Raw genomic sequence first — 20,622 nt, forward strand, 5'->3', positions numbered from 1 at the left:
TTGTGGTGGGGTTCAGGGTATTGTGGTGTAGTTGTGGTGGGGTTCAGGATATTGTGGTGTAGTTGTGGTGAGGTTCAGGGTGTAGTTGTGTTGTGGTGAGGTTCAGGGTGTAGTTGTGTAGTGGTGGGGTTCAGGGTATTGTGGTGTAGTTGTGGTGGGGTTCAGGATATTGTGGTGTAGTTGTGGTGGGGTTCAGGGTGTAGTTGTGTTGTGGTGAGGTTCAGGGTGTAGTTGTGTTGTGGTGGGGTTCAGGATATTGTGGTGTAGTTGTGTAGTGGTGGGGTTCAGGGTATTGTGGTGTAGTTGTGGTGGGGTTCAGGGTATTGTGGTGTAGTTGTGGTGGGGTTCAGGGTATTGTGGTGTAGTTGTGGTGGGGTTCAGGGTATTGTGGTGTAGTTGTGGTGGGGTTCAGGATATTGTGGTGTAGTTGTGGTGAGGTTCAGGGTGTAGTTGTGTTGTGGTGAGGTTCAGGGTGTAGTTGTGTAGTGGTGGGGTTCAGGGTATTGTGGTGTAGTTGTGGTGGGGTTCAGGATATTGTGGTGTAGTTGTGGTGGGGTTCAGGGTATAGTTGTGTTGTGGTGAGGTTCAGGGTATTGTGGTGTAGTTGTGGTGGGGTTCAGGGTATTGTGGTGTAGTTGTGGTGGGGTTCAGGGTGTAGTTGTGTTGTGTTGTGGTGAGGTTCAGGGTGTAGTTGTGTAGTGGTGGGGTTCAGGGTATTGTGGTGTAGTTGTGGTGGGGTTCAGGGTGTAGTTGTGTAGTGGTGGGGTGTAGTTGTGTAGTGGTGGGGTTCAGGGTGTAGTTGTGGTGGGGTTCAGGTCTGTCTCATCCTCTTGCAGGGATCAGGTGGGTTATTGTTGGGGGGGGGGGGGGGGGGGGGGGGTCACAGCAGTAGGACCTGCAGACAGAGCTGACCCCCCCTGGCCCTCCACTGTCAGAGGATGATGCAGCAGCGACACAGCCTCTGGCCCCCGCCGTGCACCGAAGGAGGGGGTGTCACCGGGGCAAAGTAGGCGTGGACTTTTATCTCTGGGAGATGAGCCTGTATGGAGACGGAGGAGCAACGTCATTCCCAACGTAACATACACATCCAACAATATTTCACACGGTTGTATATTCTCCCATGTATTTCATATGACAGCCTGCAACGTTGCAATAAACTATTTTGGCGTATAATACAACAGTGTGCAGGTCATTCTATTATTTCTATAGGAGCAACATCAGCCTCAGTAAACTACAACTCCCACCGGGCCATGCAGGAGCTTTGACATTACAGCCACAGTGATGCGGCTTGGGAGATGTAGTGCAGTAAGAGAGTCATGGTGATGACTGACCCGTATGCGCTTGATGCCGGCCCTGGTGACCTGCTGGCAGTCGTAGAGTTCTATCCTCTCCAGGCGGTGGCAGTTCTTCAGGTGCTCCAGAGTCACGTCTGTGATCAGAGGGCAGTTATCCAACTCCACCACTGTGAGGCGCTCCTGTCCACACACGCTGCTGCTCAGCGCCCTGATACCATCGTCTGTTATCAACTCACAGTGGGAAAGAGACTGGTGGAGAGGATAGACAGTAGAAACTATATTACATACTGTAATGTACACACACGCACATGCACACAAACACACACAGTTTGATAGGGGGGAGTTATGAATGACGACACACACACACACACACCAATAAGTACCAGTGCTTGCAGGCGAGGGCAGTGAATAGCAAGCTGGACTAGTGTGTTGTCAGTCACCTGTGAGAGGAGACAGACTCAATCAAACCCAGATACAGTACATATAATCAGACATGCTCAATCAATCTCTGATTGAATGCAACTGTAGATTGAGTCTGAGAAAAGAACCCCATGAAATCTTACCAAAATACATTCTTCTAAATCCATTTTTTCCATCTCATGACAATTCTGTTGAAACAAAAGACACATCAGGTGAGCATTTCAGGGATCGAAACACACAGATCAAGACAGAATAAAAGTGACGAAGGAGGCAGAGAAGCACTTACCCTGGCCAGTACAGTAAACCCAGCGTCTGTAACCTGTGAACATCGCGCAGCCTCCAAGATCCTGACACACACACCCAACCATTGGTTATGTATTGCTTATGCATTGGTTATGCATTGGTTTAGTGTATGTATGGGGTGTTTATCAGTAGACCTAATCCACAATTACAAGAAAGGGATACATATCCCATTTCTTACTTCAGTCGGGGACAGTTGAGACCCAGAGCAGTGAGAGAGGCGTCTGTAATGTTACTGCAGCCAGAGATACACAGGACCTGCAGCTTGTGGCACCCCCGACACAGACTGACCAAGCCATCATCAGTTATCTGCTGTTAACAAACACACATTACGCGTGCATATATGTCTGTCTCTCGGTCCGTCTGTCTGTGTCTCTGTCTGTTTCTGCAATCACTTACAGTGCCTTCAGAAAGTATTCACACCCCTTGACTTCAACATTTTGTTGTGTTACAAGGTGGAACTAAAATATATTTAATTGCTAGACAGCGATTTTCAAGTCTTTCCATAGATTTTCAAGCCGATTTAAGTCAAAACTGTAACTAGGCCAGTCCGGGAACATTCAATGTCATCTTGATAAACAACTCCAGTGTATATTTGGCCTTGTGTTTTAGGTTATTGTCATTTTTATCCCAGTGTCTGCTGGAAAGCAGACTGAACCAGGTTGTCTTTTCGCTCTAATCCGTTTATTTTTATTCTAAAAAACTCCTAGTCCTTGCAGATGACGAGCATACCCATAACATGATGCAGCCACCCCCATGCTTGAAAATATGAAGAGTGGTACTCAGCAATGTATTGTATTTGCCCCAAACATAACACTTTGTATTCAGAATATAAAGTTAATTTCTTTGCAGTTTTTCTTTAGTGCCTTATTGCAAACAGGGTGCATGTTTTGGAATATTTTTATTCGGTACATGCTTCCTTCTATCAGTAACTACACTGTTATTGATCCATCCTCCGTTTTCTCCTATCACTGCCATTAAACTCTGTAACTGTTTAAAAGTCATCATTGTACTCATGGTGAAATCCCTGAACGGTTTCCTTCCTCTCCGGCAACGGAGTTAGGAAAGAGGCCTGTATCTTTGTAGTGACTAGGTATATTGATACACCATCCAAAGTTTAATTAACTTCATCATGCTCAAAGAGATTTTCAATGTCTGTTTTTTTCTACCAATAGGTGCCCTTCTTTGCGAGGCAATGGAAAACCTCTCTGGTCTTTGTGGTTGAATCGGTGTTTGAAATTCACTGCTCGCCTGAGGGACCTTACAGATATGTGTGGGGTACAGAGATGAGGTAGTCATTCAAAATTGTTAAAACTATTATTGCACACAGAGTCCATGCAACTTATTATGTGACTTGTTAAGCCAATTTTTACTACGGAATTTATTTATGCTTGCCATAGTAAAGGGGTTGAATGCTTGACTCAAGACATTTCATCTTATCATTTTTTAAAACATAATTCCACTTTGACATTATAATCTAAAAAAAATGTAATGAAAAAAAAAGTCAAGGTGGTGTTAATCTCCTGCTTATACATAACACACGTTACACACATTTTCTGTCTTTCAATCCCTACTAATGAATACACACACTCTCTCCATCTCTTTCTCTCTGTCTTACTGAGCAGGACTGCATGTTGATAGTGGTTAGTTCAGGACAGTGTTTCTGGAGGGGTTTCAGTGCTCCATCCTCCAACTGTAGAGAACACAACACAAAGAAACCAATCACTACTGATAATCAATCAGTGGCGACCCGTCATCCCACCTGTTTTGAGCACCACACTTCAGAAGAAAAAAAAATAAGATTCTATATACAGTTGAAGTCGGAAGTTTACATACACTTAGGTTGATGTCATTATAACTCGTTTATCAACCACTCCACAAATTTCATGTTAACAAACTATAGTTTGTCGGTTAGGAATCTACTTTGTGCATGACACAAGTAAATTTTCCAACAATTGTTTAAATACAGATTATTTCACATATAACTCACTGTGTCACAATTTCAGTGGGTCAGAAATGTTCATACACTAAGTTGACTGTGCCTTTAAACAGCTTGGAAAATTCCAGAAAATAATGTCATGATTTTAGAAGCTTCTGATAGACTACTTGACATAATTTGAGTCAATTGGAGGTTTACATGTGGATGTATTTCAAGTTCTACCTTCTAACTCAGTGCCTCTTCGCTTGACATCATGGGAAAATCAGAAGAAAACAGCCAAGACCTCAGGAATACAAATTGTAGACCTCCACAAGTCTGGTTCATCCTTGGGAGCAATTTCCAAATGCCTGAAGGTACCGAGTTCATCTGTACAAACAATAGTACGCAAGTATAAACACCACATAACCTGAAAGGCCGCTCAGCAAGGAAGAAGCCACTGCTCCAAAACCGCCATAAAAAAAAGACAGACTACAGTTTGCAACTGCACATGGGGACAATGATCATACTTTTTGGATAAATGTCCTCTGGTCTGATGAAAATGTTTGGAGGAAAAAGAGGGATGTTTGCAAGCCGAAGAACACCATCCCAACCGTGAAGTACAGCTGTGGCAGCATCATGTTGTGGAGGTGCTTTGCTGCAGGAGGGACTGGTGCACTTCACAAAATAGATGGCATCATGAGGAAGATGTGTACATATTGAAGCAACATCTCAAGACATCAGTCAGGAAGTTAAAGCTTGGTTACAAATGGGTCTTCCAAATGGACAATGACCACAAGCATACTTCCAAAGTTGTGGTGAAATGGCTTAAGGACAACAAAGTCAAGGTATTGGAGTGGCCATCACAAAGCCACGACCTCAACCCTATAGAACATTTGTGGGCAGAACTGAAGAAGCGTGTGCGAGCAAGGAGGCCTACAAACCTGACTCAGTTACACCAGCTCTGTCAGGAGGAATGGGCCAAAATTCACCCAATTTATTGTGGGAAGCTTGTGGAAGGCTACCCAAAATGACCCAAGTTAAACAATTTAAAGGCAATACTACCAAATACTAATTGAGTGTGTGTAAACTTCTGACCCACTGGGAATGTGATGAAAGAAATAAAAGCTGAAATAAATCATTCTCTCTAATATTATTCTGACACTTCACATTCTTAAAATAAAGTGGTGATCCTAACTGACCTAAAACAGAGCATTTTTACTTGGATTAAATGTCAGGAATTGTGAAAAACTCAGTTTAAATGTATTTGGCAAAGGTGTATGTAAACGTCCGACTTCAACTGTGTGTATATTATATATATTTTTTTTTTTTGTGGGGCATTGCCTGTTTTGCTTGTTATTTTGGCATTAATACATGTTACATATCAGTTTGCAAACAATGTCAATTTTTTTTTTTTTTTTTTTTAAGTAATTGAGTTAAGAAAGCTGCATACAAACATGGTCTCTTTTATGCTTTCTTGATTAAAGCAGCTCCAAAATGCAGATGGTTCAGCCTAGCTCAGTGCTTTCTGTGGTGGGGGGGCTAGCCAGCAGAAAATACAGAGAGTTGCGCCTGATTGGCTCAGTTTTCTGTCATGATTGGCTTAGTTTTTTGTCACTCATGGGACAGTACGTCATCCCCAATTCTAAGGTTAGAGCTCGAAAATTGTAGCCCCTTGGGTTCTGCTATAGAGTTATATTAGAAGTGCCCATCCAAGAAGGCTCAAGATCATTGACCACAGATAGAATGACATCAAAGTAGCTTCGATTGGACATGTCAACATCTTACTTTCAAAGTCCTAGCTAGCAGTCATCATCAGTTGTCATCAAGTTGACAATCTACTGGCAAATCCTTTTTAATCCTTGTCATATGAAGAGAAATAATGAAGAGAAATTATAGATAAAACGTATCGGTGCTCATCGGCCATTGTACATAAAGATTACACAACAAGTTGGGAATCGCAAATTCAACAATGAGTAGTTTGGAAGGAATCAGTGGCTAACTGCAGGCATTACAAAGAAAGCACTAACGTAAGCCTGCAATTCAATGGAGGGGCTGTTTTTTTCCTGAGTTCCCACCATAAATCCAGAGAATGCCAGACTTTGATGACAAAATTTGTCAACAAAGGACCACTGCGCCAACTTCACAAGATGAGTCCAAAAAGACTCTTGTATGCTGCTGCATAAATTATGTAATATGCAAGGGAGTATATACTATAGCTGAGAAAGTAATACTAAGTGTATGTTGTATAGTAAGCCGTTAGTAGCCCATGTACCTCAACCTAATAATTTGGGCTATTTTCACCAACGTGGTATTGTAAACACATCGTTCGTGGTCTGGTGTCTGCTTGTTTGGCTACTGTTTTATACAGTTTTGACAGTGCTACTGATAGTAGTGGTGGTGCTTGGCTTGCACATGCAAATTCAGGACACACAACATTCTATAATATAATTGTGTTATTTGACGTGTCAAATTAAAAGCTTATTTAATGCGTCAAATAGTGTTATATGACATGTATCTTTTTTGACACGCAAAGACCCAAACGGTGTTCAATGTACCTCACCCTAATAATTTGGTCTATTTCCACCTCTTAATTTAGCCTACTGTTCTAACTTGGTGGTGCACAAATAGCCTATAACCTGTTTTAGAGAAACGCAATCATTGAATATTGTCTGTTTATATGTTTCTGACCGTAAGAACGGCCCATGTTCTGAATTCTGTCGCTGTACATTTCAAAAGTGCTGAACAAATTGTTATATTTACTATGTCCATCCTAGCTCTCTCATTAATGTCTTAATCGAAATTACGGATTGCCTCTTATCCGCTTGTCGTCCCCTTATGCCATAGTTTGTACATCTCAATTATCAGTAGAAACCACATTAGTTTAAGCAAGTCTGCCATATCAGCTATGTTTTTATATGTAGTAGCTTCGCTGGCATGAATCCCACCTCTTTTTGTTTTGTTGCCCCACCAAGATTTACATGCTAAAATCGCCACTGTAATCAATACAACGCGCGTGTACTGTATGTGTGTGTGTGTGTGTGTGTGTGTGTGTGTGTGTGTGTGTGTGTGTACCTGTGTGCAGCCGCGTAGGAACAGGGCTCGTAGGTTGTTACAGCCCCGGGCCAGAGCCTCGATGCCATCTCTGGTGATCTGGTCACACCACGACAGGTTCAACATCTCCAACATACGACAGCCATCACTAAAGGGAGACACACATAGTCACCAGTGGAGGCTGCTGAGGGGAGGACGGCTCATTATAAATGGCTGCAATGGAGTCAATGGAATGGTAGCAAACGTGGTTTCCATGTGGTTGATACCATTCCATTGACTCCATTCCAGCCAATACTATGAGCCGTCCTCCCCTCAGCAACCTTCACTGATTCACACCCTGTTTTCTAACTATACTGAACAAAAATATAAACGCAACATGTAAAGTGTTGGTCCCATGTTTCATGAGCTGAAACAAAAGATCCCAGACATTTTCCATATGCACCAAATGCTTATTTCTCTCCAATTTTGTGCACAAAGTTGTTTACAACCCTGATAGTGAGCATTTCTCCTTTCCAAAGATAATCTATCCACCTGATAAGTGTGGCACATGAAGAAGTTGATCATAACATGATCATTACACAGGTGCACCTTGTGCTGGGGACAATAAAAGGCCACTAAAATGTGCAGTTTTGTCACACAACACAATGCCACAGATGTCTCAAGTTTTGAGGGAGAGTGCAATTGGCATGGTGACTGCAGGAATGTCCACCAGAGCTGTTGCAAGAGAATTTAATGTTCATTTCTCTACCATAACCCGCCTCCAATGTCCTTTTAGAGAATTTGACAATACGTCCAACCGGCCTCACAACCTCAGACCACGTGTAACCACACCCGCCCAGGACCTCCACATCCGGCTTCTTCACCTGCGGGATCGTCTGAGACCAGCCACTCGGACTGGGAGTATTTCTGTCTGTAATAAAGTCCTTTTGTGGGAAAAACTAATTCTGATTGGCTCTGCCTGACTGCCCGGTAGGTGGGCCTGGCTCCCAAGTGGTGGGCCAATGCCTTCCCTGGGACTTACTAGAAAATTATATGGTGACAATGGGTAATTTGTGTTACCTGGTACTAAATGATGCTTGTAGTGATTAATTCCAAAGAAACAAATATGTAATTTATTGGTGATTATTATGCAATTACCATTTTACCCTTACAGTAAATACTTTGTCATTTCTGTACCGTAAAATAAACTGCAACACTTGGCCAGAAGTAGTGCACTATATAGGGAATAGGGAGCCATTTCAGACACTTACCTGAGAGCTTTGAGGGAGTGGTTGGTAACAGACACACAGGAGGTGAGGTCCAGCTGTTTGAGTTTGCAGCAGAACTTGGAGAGGCTGAGACAGGTGCTATCTGTGATCTTAGTGCAGCCGTTCAGGTTCAACACCTCAATGTTACGGCAGTTCTGAGAAAACGTCCTGACAAGTGACAAATACCACAGTCATCATAGACAATCAAATCATAGAGTCACGGAGAAGTAACTGAATCAGGGAGATAAATAACATTCCAAGATGAAAATGTGAACGGAAAGCAACATTGGTTGTACTAAGAGTGTAAGAGGCCCTATGGAGAAGGACTCACTTCATGGATGCGTCCCCCACACTGAGACAACCCCTCAAGCTCAGCTGCCTCAGGAAGCCTCCACATCGCTTGGAGATGTTCTCCACTACTCTACCCTGGAGAGAGAGAGAGAGAGAGAGAGGAGGAGGAGTCAGTGGCGTGTACTCATGGATGCCAAGGAAACGGACCATTAAATTAAATGTATATATGTACCAGTCAAAAGTTATGACATACCTACTCATTCAAGGGTTTTTCTTTATTTTTTACTATTTTCTACATTGTAGAATAATAGTGAAGACATCAAAACTATGAAATAACACATATGGAATCATGTAGTAACCCAAAAAGTTTGTTTTGTTCTATATTTCATTTATTTGTATTTTTAAACATTTGTCCTCTTTCTCAGTATGTGTAGCCATCTATCTGATGCTGTCAGGTCAAATAGAGTATGACATTGTTGCAACCCGTAGCATTGCGAAGCCAGTGAGCATTTGGCCTCCCTTGATAAAAAAATATTATAATAATAGTCAATCAGCGTTGAGCTAAACTGAGTGAGCTCAACTTTGAATGGTCCTGGTGCACCAAAAAAAGTGTCAGAACGTCATTTAGAGAAAAAAATAGATTTTCCTAAGGTGGCTAGCTAACTAAAATCGTCCCTTTCCTAAACTAGCCATGGATGGAGATAGGGATTTGGACTTGTGGTTTAACTTAATTATGATCTAACCATAAATTCATACATTGTTCCCCTGGCCTGAGAGGATGGAAGTTCAATATGTAGCTAGATGTAGAAGGCTAATGTTAACTAGCTAGCCTGGCGCATCGTTGCCCATGAAAGGAAGTTAGGCTAGCAAGCAAGCATTTTAGCCAGGTAGCCTACGACAACAAAAACTAAAAGAGTGTACTGTATGACTGTCATAGACTGTTTCGGCAACATGAAAGAGAGGAGGATGTCATTGCTGTTTCTATACAAGTAGGGTAAGTCAACATGTTTTTCCACACACACCCCCCAGTAACATGGACAGCCACATCATATTTAGCTTACATTGGTTGGACTAAATCGTTTTTGGTATCTTTTAGTCGTCACTGTATTAGACTAAGCAGAGGTGATATGATGATGTTGAAGTTGAAATGGTGCTGGATTAGTGGAGGCAGCTCCTGTTTTCTTTACGACTTGCGGAAACTCTCCGTGGTTCTAAATCAATGGTTGTTTAGAAGTTTGAAAATGTCGGAAACATTCACTTGCTTGATCATGCTGTATGTAGGTCATGTAACTGTTTGCGACAGACAAAATGACATACGAATCAATAGGTTATAGAGCAAACAATGCAATTATCACAACACATAGACTTTTTTCCCCTGGCTTGGCTTCCCTTGTGATTTTACCCATGCACCACTACTGGGAAGAGTGGGGAGAATTTTTTACCATTCTTTATTTGTACAATTCAGCTTACACATACACACACACACATTACAAGAGAGATAGAGACAGAGTGAAAGAGAGATGGATAGAGTGGGAGATAGAGACAGAGAGACAGAGAAAGAGAGAGAGATGGATAGAGTGGGAGATCGAGACAGAGAGAGCGATAGAGAGGGAGATCGAGACAGAGAGAGCGATAGAGAGGGAGATCGAGACAGAGAGAGCGATAGAGAGGGAGATCGAGACAGAGAGCGCAATAGAGAGGGAGATCGAAAGAGAGAGAGAGAGGGAGATCGAGACAGAGAGAGCGATAGAGAGGGAGATCGAGACAGAGAGAGCGATAGAGAGGGAGATCGAGACAGAGAGAGCGAGAGTGGGAGATCGAGACAGAGAGAGCGATAGAGAGGGAGATCGAGACAGAGAGCGCAATAGAGAGGGAGATCGAAAGAGAGAGAGAGAGGGAGATCGAGACAGAGAGAGCGATAGAGAGGGAGATGGAGACAGAGAAAGAGAGAGAGATGGATAGAGTGGGAGATCGAGACAGAGAGAGCAATAGAGAGGGAGATCGAGACAGAGAGAGCGATAGAGAGGGAGATCGAGACAGAGAGAGCGATAGAGAGGGAGATCGAGAGAGCGATAGAGAGGGAGATCGAGACAGAGAGAGCGATAGAGAGGGAGATCGAGACAGAGAGAGCGATAGAGAGGGAGATCGAGACAGAGAGAGCGAGAGTGGGAGATCGAGACAGAGAGCGCGATAGAGAGGGAGATCGAAAGAGAGAGAGAGAGGGAGATGGAGAAAGAGAGAGATCGAGAGAGACTGGTGTGACCTACGTGACTCAGAGAGAGGATCAGTGACGTCACCAGACATTCACCAAAGCCTACTGACACAGTACTAAGCCCTGGGCGAGCAGCCTCATAATACTGCTCACACTCACACACACAATGCTAAATATAATAATATATGCGACTTAGCTGGCACTTTTATCCAAAGTGACTTATAGTAGAGTGAGTGCATACACTTTCAGAATGTGTATATGTAGGCTCACCTCCCTCACCCTTCACCCTGACCTCTCACCTCTATGTCTGTCTGGAAGTTGAAGAGGTCAATCTTCTGCCAGTTACTACCATCCAAGGCCAGGACATTCCACGCCTGAGAGGGGGGAGACAGGAAATAAGAGAGAGCGAGAAAGAGGAAAGAGAGAGAGACAGAGAAGTCGCTCTGGATAAGAGCGTCTGCTAAATGACTTAAATGTAATGTAAATGTGAGAAGACAGTGATGGTGTTATCAGTCCTACAACACACACCAGGGCTGTGTTCAGTAGGACAGGTTGGGCCAGAGGGGGTGTGCTATATGGCCAATAACCCACGACTAAGGGCTGTTCTTATGCACAACGCAACGCGGTATATTGGCCATATATCACAAACCCCAGAGGTGCCTTATTGCTATTATAAACTGGTTACCAACGTAATAAGAGCAGTAAAAATAAATGGTTTGTCATACCCGTGGTATACGGTCTGATATACCACGTCTGTCAGTCAATCAGCATTCAGGGCTCGAACTACTCAGTTTATAACTGAAGATCAACGAAGTTAGACAGACAACATCGATGGAGACAACATTATGATGTGACAGACAATAGTTTGAGTATTCGTTATTTAATTTTTTTACATGACTGGCACCGCTGGAGTTGTGCAGCGCACAGCCAGGTGACATGACAAATTACCTACATATTCCTATTTATTATAGCCTAATGAACTACATATTCCTATTTATTATAGCCTAATGAACTACATATTCCTATTTATTATAGCCTAATGAACTACATATTCCTATTTATTATAGCCTAATGAACTACATATTCCTATTTATTATAGCCTATTTCAATAAATATGTGGTAAGTAGGAAGATAGACAGCCTACTATTAACATGATGCAAGAACAGATTGTAGACAAAGCGGGGAGCGCCAAAAGCTGCACAAAATGTCAGATAACATTGCACTCTCTCACTTCTCCAATATTGAATGATCATGGGCCTTTTGCAGCAGACACTACGTGTCCGGCCTGTTATTTTAAAAGCTTCATTTCCCCTTTTCTCCCTATCCCCATTAGATTTGAATGTGACTTGTTGGCCTAAGCATATAGCCTACTCTTTCATGATTAACCATCGAAGGAATTTAGGAGGTCAGTAACAGCATTCACAGAAAGTGTCATGTTATTTTGAATGGCCTAAATAAAAACATTTTAAGGTCATAATGAGAGAGAGAGAGAGAGAGAAACAATAAGAGAGAATAATCGAATGGGAAGTTTAAACAAACCATAAGTTTCTGGCCTCCACCTGACCAAAGCTTTAGTTTTTTTTCCTATTGTGTGCTCCTGGAAAATCCATCCTTGCAAAACAAACAGCCCAAAATATAGGCTTATACTAGACTACTACGGGCAATAAAAGTTGCAGTAAACATCAATTGTACAAGTTAAACTTAGAAACTAACAAGTGCTTGACATAGACTGAAATTGGTGCTGGTACTGTTTATATTTAGGTGCAGGAGCTCCACAATACTTTTGAGCTAATATTCTATAAGAGGAGGTCAAGCAGTAGAACATTTGAGGTGCCGGTACTCAGCTCTGGTGAGCTCCTGCCCAAGTCAAGCACTGAAACTAACATTTAGATTATTGTCGAAGTGTTTATTCATATCCTTCAATTGCGCAACGGGCATTAGCCTACATAAGCTCACACAGCAGCGCTTTAAAAAGCCGGAACAACAAAATAAATGCATGAAGTGTCAGGGTAGTCTCACAATCAACTTTATTTTGAATAGTTATTACGAATAGTGCATTTATTTCACAGCCAACAACAATCACATAAAACATTTGTTTATAACACCTGAATAACGAATAAACCTTATATAAAAACGAACACATTTTGAACTTATGCATTTTTGCCTATCGAATAAGCATGCAAAAAAAATGCACCTATAAAAATAATAACCCACATTTGGATAGGCTACAAATGACAAAATAAATAAAGTAAACAAAATGGACGAAATTAACCAAATAAATTACAGTGCAAAAAAGTAGTATTCAAAGACACACCGGCACAATTAACATAATATTTTTAGACTAGGCCCAGGAGACAGTTCTTTCTAATAAGATGCATCTGTGAATTGGTTTTGAAAATGTAAAAAATACAAAGTTCAATGAGGAACCATTCGTTTTTTTTTCTTTTCATCACACCTTACATAAAGGTTTCTGAACACAAGCATGTTCACCTTTTCTGGCTTTAATAGACTGTGGAGCTGGGTAACAATAGCCTATTGCCTGCTTCACTGAAAACACGTTCAGACGGAACGCTTGTTGCACAGTGGGCAGAGGTATTTTCGGGCGTCGTTGTCCAAGAGAGCAAAGCGCCCCTTGAACCACTGGCATGGTGAAGAGGGTATATCATCTCCTCTGAAGAGAAGACATCTTCAAGTAAGTAGGATGTGAGCTCTGCGCTGGGCGGCTGTTGCGCGCCGAGTGTGACTGTTTGCTTCGCACTCCCAAGAAAACTGCCCAGTTATGTCTTCTATGGTGAACACGTGCACTCGGTCTCTGTTGAAATTGTCCTAAATCACCATTGAAAGGGTCTAGTATCCGCCATTGTAAATATGAATGTTCTTACCTGACTTGCCTAGTTAAATAAAGGTTAAACAAAATCAAATAAAACACATTAGACCTACGACGTGTCGTTCCAAATCACCATTCAACGGTATCGGGTACCACATTTAACCAAATGATTGGTTTATATGTATTTAATTGGACACAAGAACATATAATATTAGTAAGATGATTTTCACATTGTAGTCTAAAGATTACACTCTAATCGGGTGGTTAGTGCATAACACAGAATCTGCGTGACAGATTGTTTACTGCGGCTCTAGGCAACGCCACAACGCGCGCTCCTCCCCAGCCCAGGGGCTGATCAAATCATATATCAACGATGTTTGGACCCGTCGACGGAACGATGTGCCATTCCAGACATGGCCAATGCTTGACTTGGGATAAATCGGTCCATTAGACTATTTTTACCGAAATTCAGATACGACATTATGCTATATAGACCTCTGATTATTCACTGTTAAAGGTTCATATATTTCACAAAATGTTCATGACTATAATTATAGCATGTCTTGATAAAATGATTCCCCCATTCAAAGAATCAGGGATCAAATGGATAAGGTAGGCTACTTCAAAGCAATGCATCTAACTAGACATGTTTATATATAAAGGCTCAAATATTTATGTTTCAGGAGAGATCTATGCACAGCAAGTTATTTGACAACTAGGCTTTTCTTAGAATATTTTTTAATGTTGTTCCATTATATGGCTACTGTTTAATAGAGTGAAATCCCCGCTTGGCAGCAAAGACATTAATGCTTAGCTATAGTGAATTAGCGAGATAACTGCTACACGTTGTTTTGAATTGGCTATCTAGTTAGTCTGTTTGTCATTTTATACCTGCTGAAATGTCACGTTCTCTCTCCTCTGACAACCGCCCACTTGCATTGGCACACACGCGGCACACACGCGGCACACACGCGGCACACACGCGGCACACACGCGGCACACACGCGGCACACACGCGGCACACACGCGGCACACACGCGGCACACACGCGGCACACACGCTGCACAAACAGACAGGCACTTCAGGGTCATTCCGATAATGGCTGATATGTGGATTTAAGTGATTGATCATATGTGATCATAAGTGTGCCATTATGAATTACATTAACAAAAATGATCAAACTAATTTCCATGACCTTACAAACCCTCATTTGACCATTTGGAAGAGCGCACCATGCGCATTCAAGCTGACTGATGTTCAACCTCAAACAGCCTACTGTCACGCACAGCTTCACAGACTAGCGACAAATAAACGTGAACAAAGCGGAATCAGGAAATGCATGCCCTCTCTCCATTGCAGATCCTGCCTTCATTCCACTTTGATCAACCTTTGTTTGCCTCTATGTGTGAATCTGGGCAGGCGATAGGCTACAGGAGCCGGTACGCAATTCCCCCTAAATTAGAAGTGCCGGTATGGTGCTCTGGATAGGTCCGGCCCACGTCAAGCACATCACCCAACCCTAATGGGCATGTTGTGGAACGTTGACGACTGAATGATCTGCAAATTACATTAAGTAGTCATGATACCAGTCAGTCTAAAACCACCAACTGCAATGTCTGTAGGGGTGGGCCTTACCTTGGACACCTGGGCACACCTGCACAATGTGATCACATCAAGATAGGAGAAGATTCTACAGAGAGAGAGAGAGAGCATTTTTTTTAGTTGTACTTAGGGACAGGGCAGTGGGGTTAGCATGTAGCCTTGCAGAGGGACTGGTCATGAATTTAGCAATAGCATGTAGCCTTCCAGAGAAACTGGCCAGTGAATTTAGCAATAGCATGTAGCCTTCCAGAGAGACTGGCCAGTGAATTTAGCAATAGCATGTAGCCTTACAGAGAGACTGGCCAGTGAATTTAGCAATAGCATGTAGCCTTACAGAGAAACTGGCCAGTGAATTTAGCAATAGCATGTAGCCTTACAGAGGAATAGGCCAATTGAATTAGCTTGAAGCTATTAGCCAACAGGGGTAAGCCAGTGGGTCAGGTCAAACACACAGACACAGTTCCTCCTAATCATATCAGTAGTTTCCCTTTAACCCCACACACTCCCACCCTCGGGAAACTAGCACTGTCCATTGTTCCCTCTCATGGACAGAGACAAAGGCGGTGTGTGTTTGTGTGGTCAGCGAGGGCATGTTGGGGCATGTATGTCTGACATGTATGTGTCAGGAGTCCAGAAATTAACTGATGCAGGCTCATGTACACACACTCTCACCCAGTGGCTAATGGAGCACCTGACCAATCAGACAAGCGCTGATCGATGGTCTCTCTGATGACTGGCTAATGAACGCGGCGGAGGCCATTGATTGGCTGTCTACTTTAATCACACACACACTGATATAATGGTTTATGTAGGTGGGTTCTGTCTGTCTGAAGTTCACACAGCTGGAGCTGAGCACTGCGGAATTCCCCACCAACACAGAGGCTATTTATAGCACAAACTGTACACACACAAGTTATATTAGCAGGATATTATTAAATGTGTATGTTAGACATTGATCTCAGTTAGATTAGTAGGATTACACACAGCCGCTGAGGACGCTATGATGCTTTGTAGGTCGCATAACTAGCAGACATACATTTCCAAGGCGACACACACACACGGTTAACAGTCTGCTAAGGGACTCCAGACAATATCCTTGTTTAATAAATGACCCTCACTTTAAGCCCTGGGGAGAGCACTCAGGTGTGTGGTTGTGTGTGTCTCACCTGAGCAGAAGCTCCTTGGGAAGCTTCTTGTTAATGGGAGCTTCATCACTGTTGGAGAACACCTGAAGAGGAGAGAGACATCCACATCAGAACCACTGTCGCCATGGTAACAAGCACCAGATAGAATACAGACACAGGCCTGCACACACACACAACACTAGTGATGAGCGATTAAAGGAAATGTAGGTTATTTTACCTTTTTTAAATAAATTGACTGACAGCGGTTCAATTATTTGTATTCCATTTTGTATTTTTTTTTCTGTGAGCTCAATGCTCAGTTTCTGTAGAGATAAATCAGATCAAGCCTGAACTGTGTGATGGAGTAGGGAGTTGTAGTTTCCAACAGGCCAATATTCTACATAGTTTAGCTCTGAAAATGTGGTAATTAACTACTTGTCCGGTCTATGTAGAGCAGATGCAGAGCCCTCAAAAGAGAAAACGCGCAAGAGGGATAGAAAGCCGTTGCTTCACGAGGTATCTCTACCTGAAAATATGATCTAAGTGATTGATAGTTGGTATTCAGCAGTCATACAAGTATGCCTTATGTACATTGAAGAACTACTAAAATAGTGATGTTGTCAGACAGCACAGGTAGCAGCTCTATAGAGATGAGATGATGACTTGGAATGAAATAATAAAGCCATCAAAACAAATGTGATTTAAGTGAATAAATGATGGTTAATAAAGTGATAAGCAGTAATGGACAGTCACTACCACCATGGGACTTTTATTCATTATTTTATTCTGTGCTGTTACAGCATTCAACCAACAATGCATAGTGCATTTAATGTCAATTTTATTTTGCGAAAAACCGAAATCGAAAACAGTGATTATTTTTTAAATAATCGAACCAAAACCAACCTCAAACACCTACAAAACACACACACCAAAAACATTTTAGCTATGGAGAGGGAGTAACCTAGACTCAGAGGAACCTTGAGCCTAATGCTTATTTGTACTTGTTGGGTCCCTTTAGAATTCAAGTCTCTTTTTTCCTTTCATGACATTTTTTGAATCTCAATGTTCTAGTGTTCCCCAGCTCTATGCTTCCTACAGCCGGCAGAGCAGCATTCCAACCTGGGGAGTTCCTCTCCCAGATCAGTCTCCAGGCACTCCCAGACCTCTGGCTACATGCCGGTCGGGAATGTCCAGCAAGAACGGGGAATGCTGCTGGGTCCATGGGTAATATTTTTCCCAAAACTGCAGCTCCTCACACTCAACCATGTAGGCATGGTTTCCAGCCTGGTTCTAAGATGGTTATGGTTAGTGTGCAGCACAATTGAGAAATCCACTGATGGAAACACACACTGCCACCCTCTCTGCACACATACTCTCACTCTCTCACACACACACTCACTCCCTCACATCAATAATATTATTATGCAGAAAAGAGCCTCCTATACAAGGTCAAGTGCTGTCACATCAACCCCAGATGTTTAATGAGGAATCTGTGTTATTTATACACAGTGACACACACATACAGGCCTGGGGAAGCTAACCCATCAGACAGGAGCTGGTTCATGACATACTGAGGAAATGTCAACACAGCAAGATAACCATTACAGACCACATGCTACCCTACCTACTGTGTTCAGTAAGGCACAATCCCTCCACATAGAAATATATTATGTAGAACAGACATAGCCTACCTTTGTTAAGTGGGGAATTATGTTAGCTTTAATCATGACATTTCTGTCTGCAAAATGTTCTGCACTCTCCTGTCTGAACTCAACCAGGCTGGTTGGTTCCCAGTGGGAGGAAATTGGAGCCTGGTGCCACTGCCTACATAACATGTATGTTGTCGTGACCGTTCTATAGCTTGACCAACCCAAGGAGTCTGTTACCGACAGAGAGGTGGGAGACCCTAGGCGCTTCTCTATCTGGCTAAATCATCTCAGCCACAGCCCTATAGCCCAAACCAATCCCCAGCCCTATTGCCCAAACCAATCCCCAGCCCTATAGTCCAAACCAATCCCCAGCCCTATAGTCCAAACCAATCCCTAGCCCTATAGTCCAAACCAATCCCTAGCCCTATAGTCCAAACCAATCCCCAGCCCTATAGTCCAAACCAATCCCCAGCCCTATAGCCCAAACCAATCCACAGCCCTATAGCCCAAACCAATCCACAGCCCTATAGCCCAAACCAATCCACAGCCTTCTGTCAAGGTCCAGTCCTGGTCCCAGTTCCTGCCCTATACCTCGGCACCAGTCCAATCTAGTTCCCATCTCTCTCCAGCCCACCACCTATACGCCTATACACCATATTGTTTGCTTACACATACATTGTAGTTCTGACTCCAAATCACTCCCAGAGAACTATAATGACTGTAGCTGAGTAAACAATGATTGGGTTGTGATTACAGCTACCCCAGTCTTGTCCTTAGAAAAGCCCCAGCCAACTAGTCTTCTAATACCCAACCCTGCCTTTCACCCCAGCCTGTCCCGCAGACTGAGCTCGGTGTTGCCGCTGTCAGCTGGGGCGTCTGTCTGGACAATAACAGGATTTCGGATTACCCTTGACCAACAAAGCCCCAGCTCCCTCCAGCATATAAAATTAGAACAGTGCACGGTCCGAAACACACACACACACACACACACACACACACACACACACACACACACACACACACACACACACACACACACACACACACACACACACACACACACACACACACACACACACACACACACACACACACACACACACACACACACACACGGTGTCACCCTACGGAAAACTTACTACCGTTCAAATCCGTTTACATACACACTCTCCGGCCCGTTTCCGCAGCTCTTACCTCGAATCTGCCCTTGGTGATGCCGTTCATATCTGCGGAGGCACGTCGCGGTTTGTTACCGCGCACATACAAGTCTGGGGCTAGCGTTGGGTTTGCCGAATACTGTATTGTTTTTGTCGCCTGTGTCGGTCGAAGAGGCTGGGCTGGGCGCTCTCCCCTGTTGGCGACAGTGCTCCTTTCTCGGGGGTGGCTGTGAGGTTTAGTCCGGGGCGGCCTGGAAGAGCAGTAGCCTAGTCTTGGAGCCCAACGGCTCTCCAGTCCGTCTCATCACACTGCCAGCGACCAAAATAACAATAATAACATGGACGAGCTCATGGTGACCTCACTTCCGCCTCTCAGACGGCTCCCAGACCAAATCAGCTGGCCTCAATATCCCTCCTTCTTGCTCGAGCGGTTTGAAACGTCAAAAATGTGGAAGAAATTATCAAATATATTTTATCAGTTTATAGATGGAAGAACAACCCGTCATTTAACTGTTTATTCTGTTATTCTAGTAGTTGTTGCCGACCGTGGACATGGGAAGGGGAGGGCCGTGGTGATGACGTCATTTCTGCGGGAAAAGCACGCGTGGCGGACTTGTTTTGATTGCGAGTTCTCTTCGCATCAGAGATATTCAGGCACGTAACATCAAATATCCGCCGGTCCGTTAACGGTGAGGTATGTCGCTGAACATGTCAAACGTGCGCGGTCCGGTTTTGGATCCGAAAACATTGGTATACAGGGACCCCCGAATCTGTTACCAGTGTTGATCACAGATATACTACTCCTTAATCCCTTTCGTATCGTCTCGTTTACACAAAAACACACATTAGAGGGAATTCCATATAATTTAATACCTGATTTTATCTCATCATATGTACATGCATAGTATGCCTAATGTATTTAATCGAATGAGACGTGATGGCTTTGGATGAGGAGTGTACAGCAACGATTATTATAATTGCTACGTCAAACGGTTGAATGTGGATGTAAGAGGGAGTTGAATATCTCAAACAAAAGCATTAAACTGGGTTCTCGGCACTTGTTCCCAAAGCTTCACTAGAGGGAGCACTTACACTGCGACTATTACTTTACTGTGGTCTACTTTCTTAGCACTGTGACATCTTGCGCGGCCTAATAGGCAGCAGTAATTGCACTGTGTGTATTATTCTAGGAGTGACTCCAGCCTACACAAGCACACCAGTCCCTCTGCCTCGGCCTAGTGTACGACAGTCACACCCTCAAACATGGAGGAGGGGTTATCACCATGGATGTACTGATAGGGACAGTGTGTGTGTGTGTGTGTGTGTGTGTGTTCACTGTTCACGTATACAGGTGTATGCCCTGGTCCCCCCTCCACTCTCTCTGCATTCTATGATAATTAAGAATGTCTCAGTAAAAGTCAAATTAATTAACTGAATTCTTTAAATAGAACTCTTCTCCTCCAATCCTGGCCAACCTAGCAGCCTGGTGTAGAATATCTTCTGGTAGTCTGAGTGACTCCTCTCATTTA

At 43.3% G+C, this 20,622-nt stretch overlaps 1 protein-coding gene and 1 long non-coding RNA gene across 3 annotated transcripts; one reads left to right on the top strand and one right to left on the bottom strand.

Moving 5' to 3' along the window:
- The first annotated feature begins 400 nt into the window (after positions 1-400).
- LOC129819894 (uncharacterized) lies at positions 401-750 on the top strand. The gene is made up of 3 exons (XR_008754132.1): positions 401-524; positions 584-645; positions 679-750. It is a non-coding gene; the product is annotated as an uncharacterized LOC129819894 (long non-coding RNA).
- Positions 518-19,643, bottom strand: fbxl2 (F-box and leucine-rich repeat protein 2). 2 transcript variants are annotated; one of them, XM_055876579.1, is made up of 14 exons: positions 19,131-19,643; positions 16,330-16,391; positions 15,197-15,251; positions 11,034-11,108; positions 8,563-8,657; positions 8,235-8,399; positions 7,006-7,132; positions 3,634-3,708; positions 2,197-2,324; positions 2,002-2,062; positions 1,859-1,903; positions 1,679-1,735; positions 1,332-1,544; positions 518-1,039 (listed from the first exon to the last, which is right to left on the bottom strand). In XM_055876579.1, the coding sequence occupies exons 1-14, from the start codon at positions 19,158-19,160 to the stop codon at positions 932-934; spliced, it is 1,296 nt and encodes a 431-aa protein (XP_055732554.1). In that variant the 5' UTR covers positions 19,161-19,643; the 3' UTR covers positions 518-931. The 2 variants fall into 2 exon arrangements, with proteins under 2 accessions (XP_055732554.1, XP_055732552.1); XM_055876577.1 differs by having other exon boundaries at positions 2,197-2,327; positions 19,131-19,642.
- Between the last annotated feature and the right edge of the window lie 979 nt (positions 19,644-20,622).

This window comes from Salvelinus fontinalis, chromosome 22 (assembly GCF_029448725.1).
Source record: "Salvelinus fontinalis isolate EN_2023a chromosome 22, ASM2944872v1, whole genome shotgun sequence".
NCBI classification, from domain to species: domain Eukaryota; kingdom Metazoa; phylum Chordata; class Actinopteri; order Salmoniformes; family Salmonidae; genus Salvelinus; species Salvelinus fontinalis.

Bases quoted from the DNA above. Each gene is read 5' to 3' on its own strand.
- fbxl2 (XM_055876577.1), bottom strand. From the start codon at position 19,160: ATGAACGGCATCACCAAGGGCAGATTCGAG. The intron at 11,109-15,196 runs GTAAGGCCCACC...CCCCCCTCTCAG, and splicing joins GGTGTGCCCAGGTGTCCAAG to GCGTGGAATGTCCTGGCCTT. The intron at 7,133-8,234 runs GTAAGTGTCTGA...GTCTCCCTTTAG, and splicing joins CACTCCCTCAAAGCTCTCAG to TGATGGCTGTCGTATGTTGG.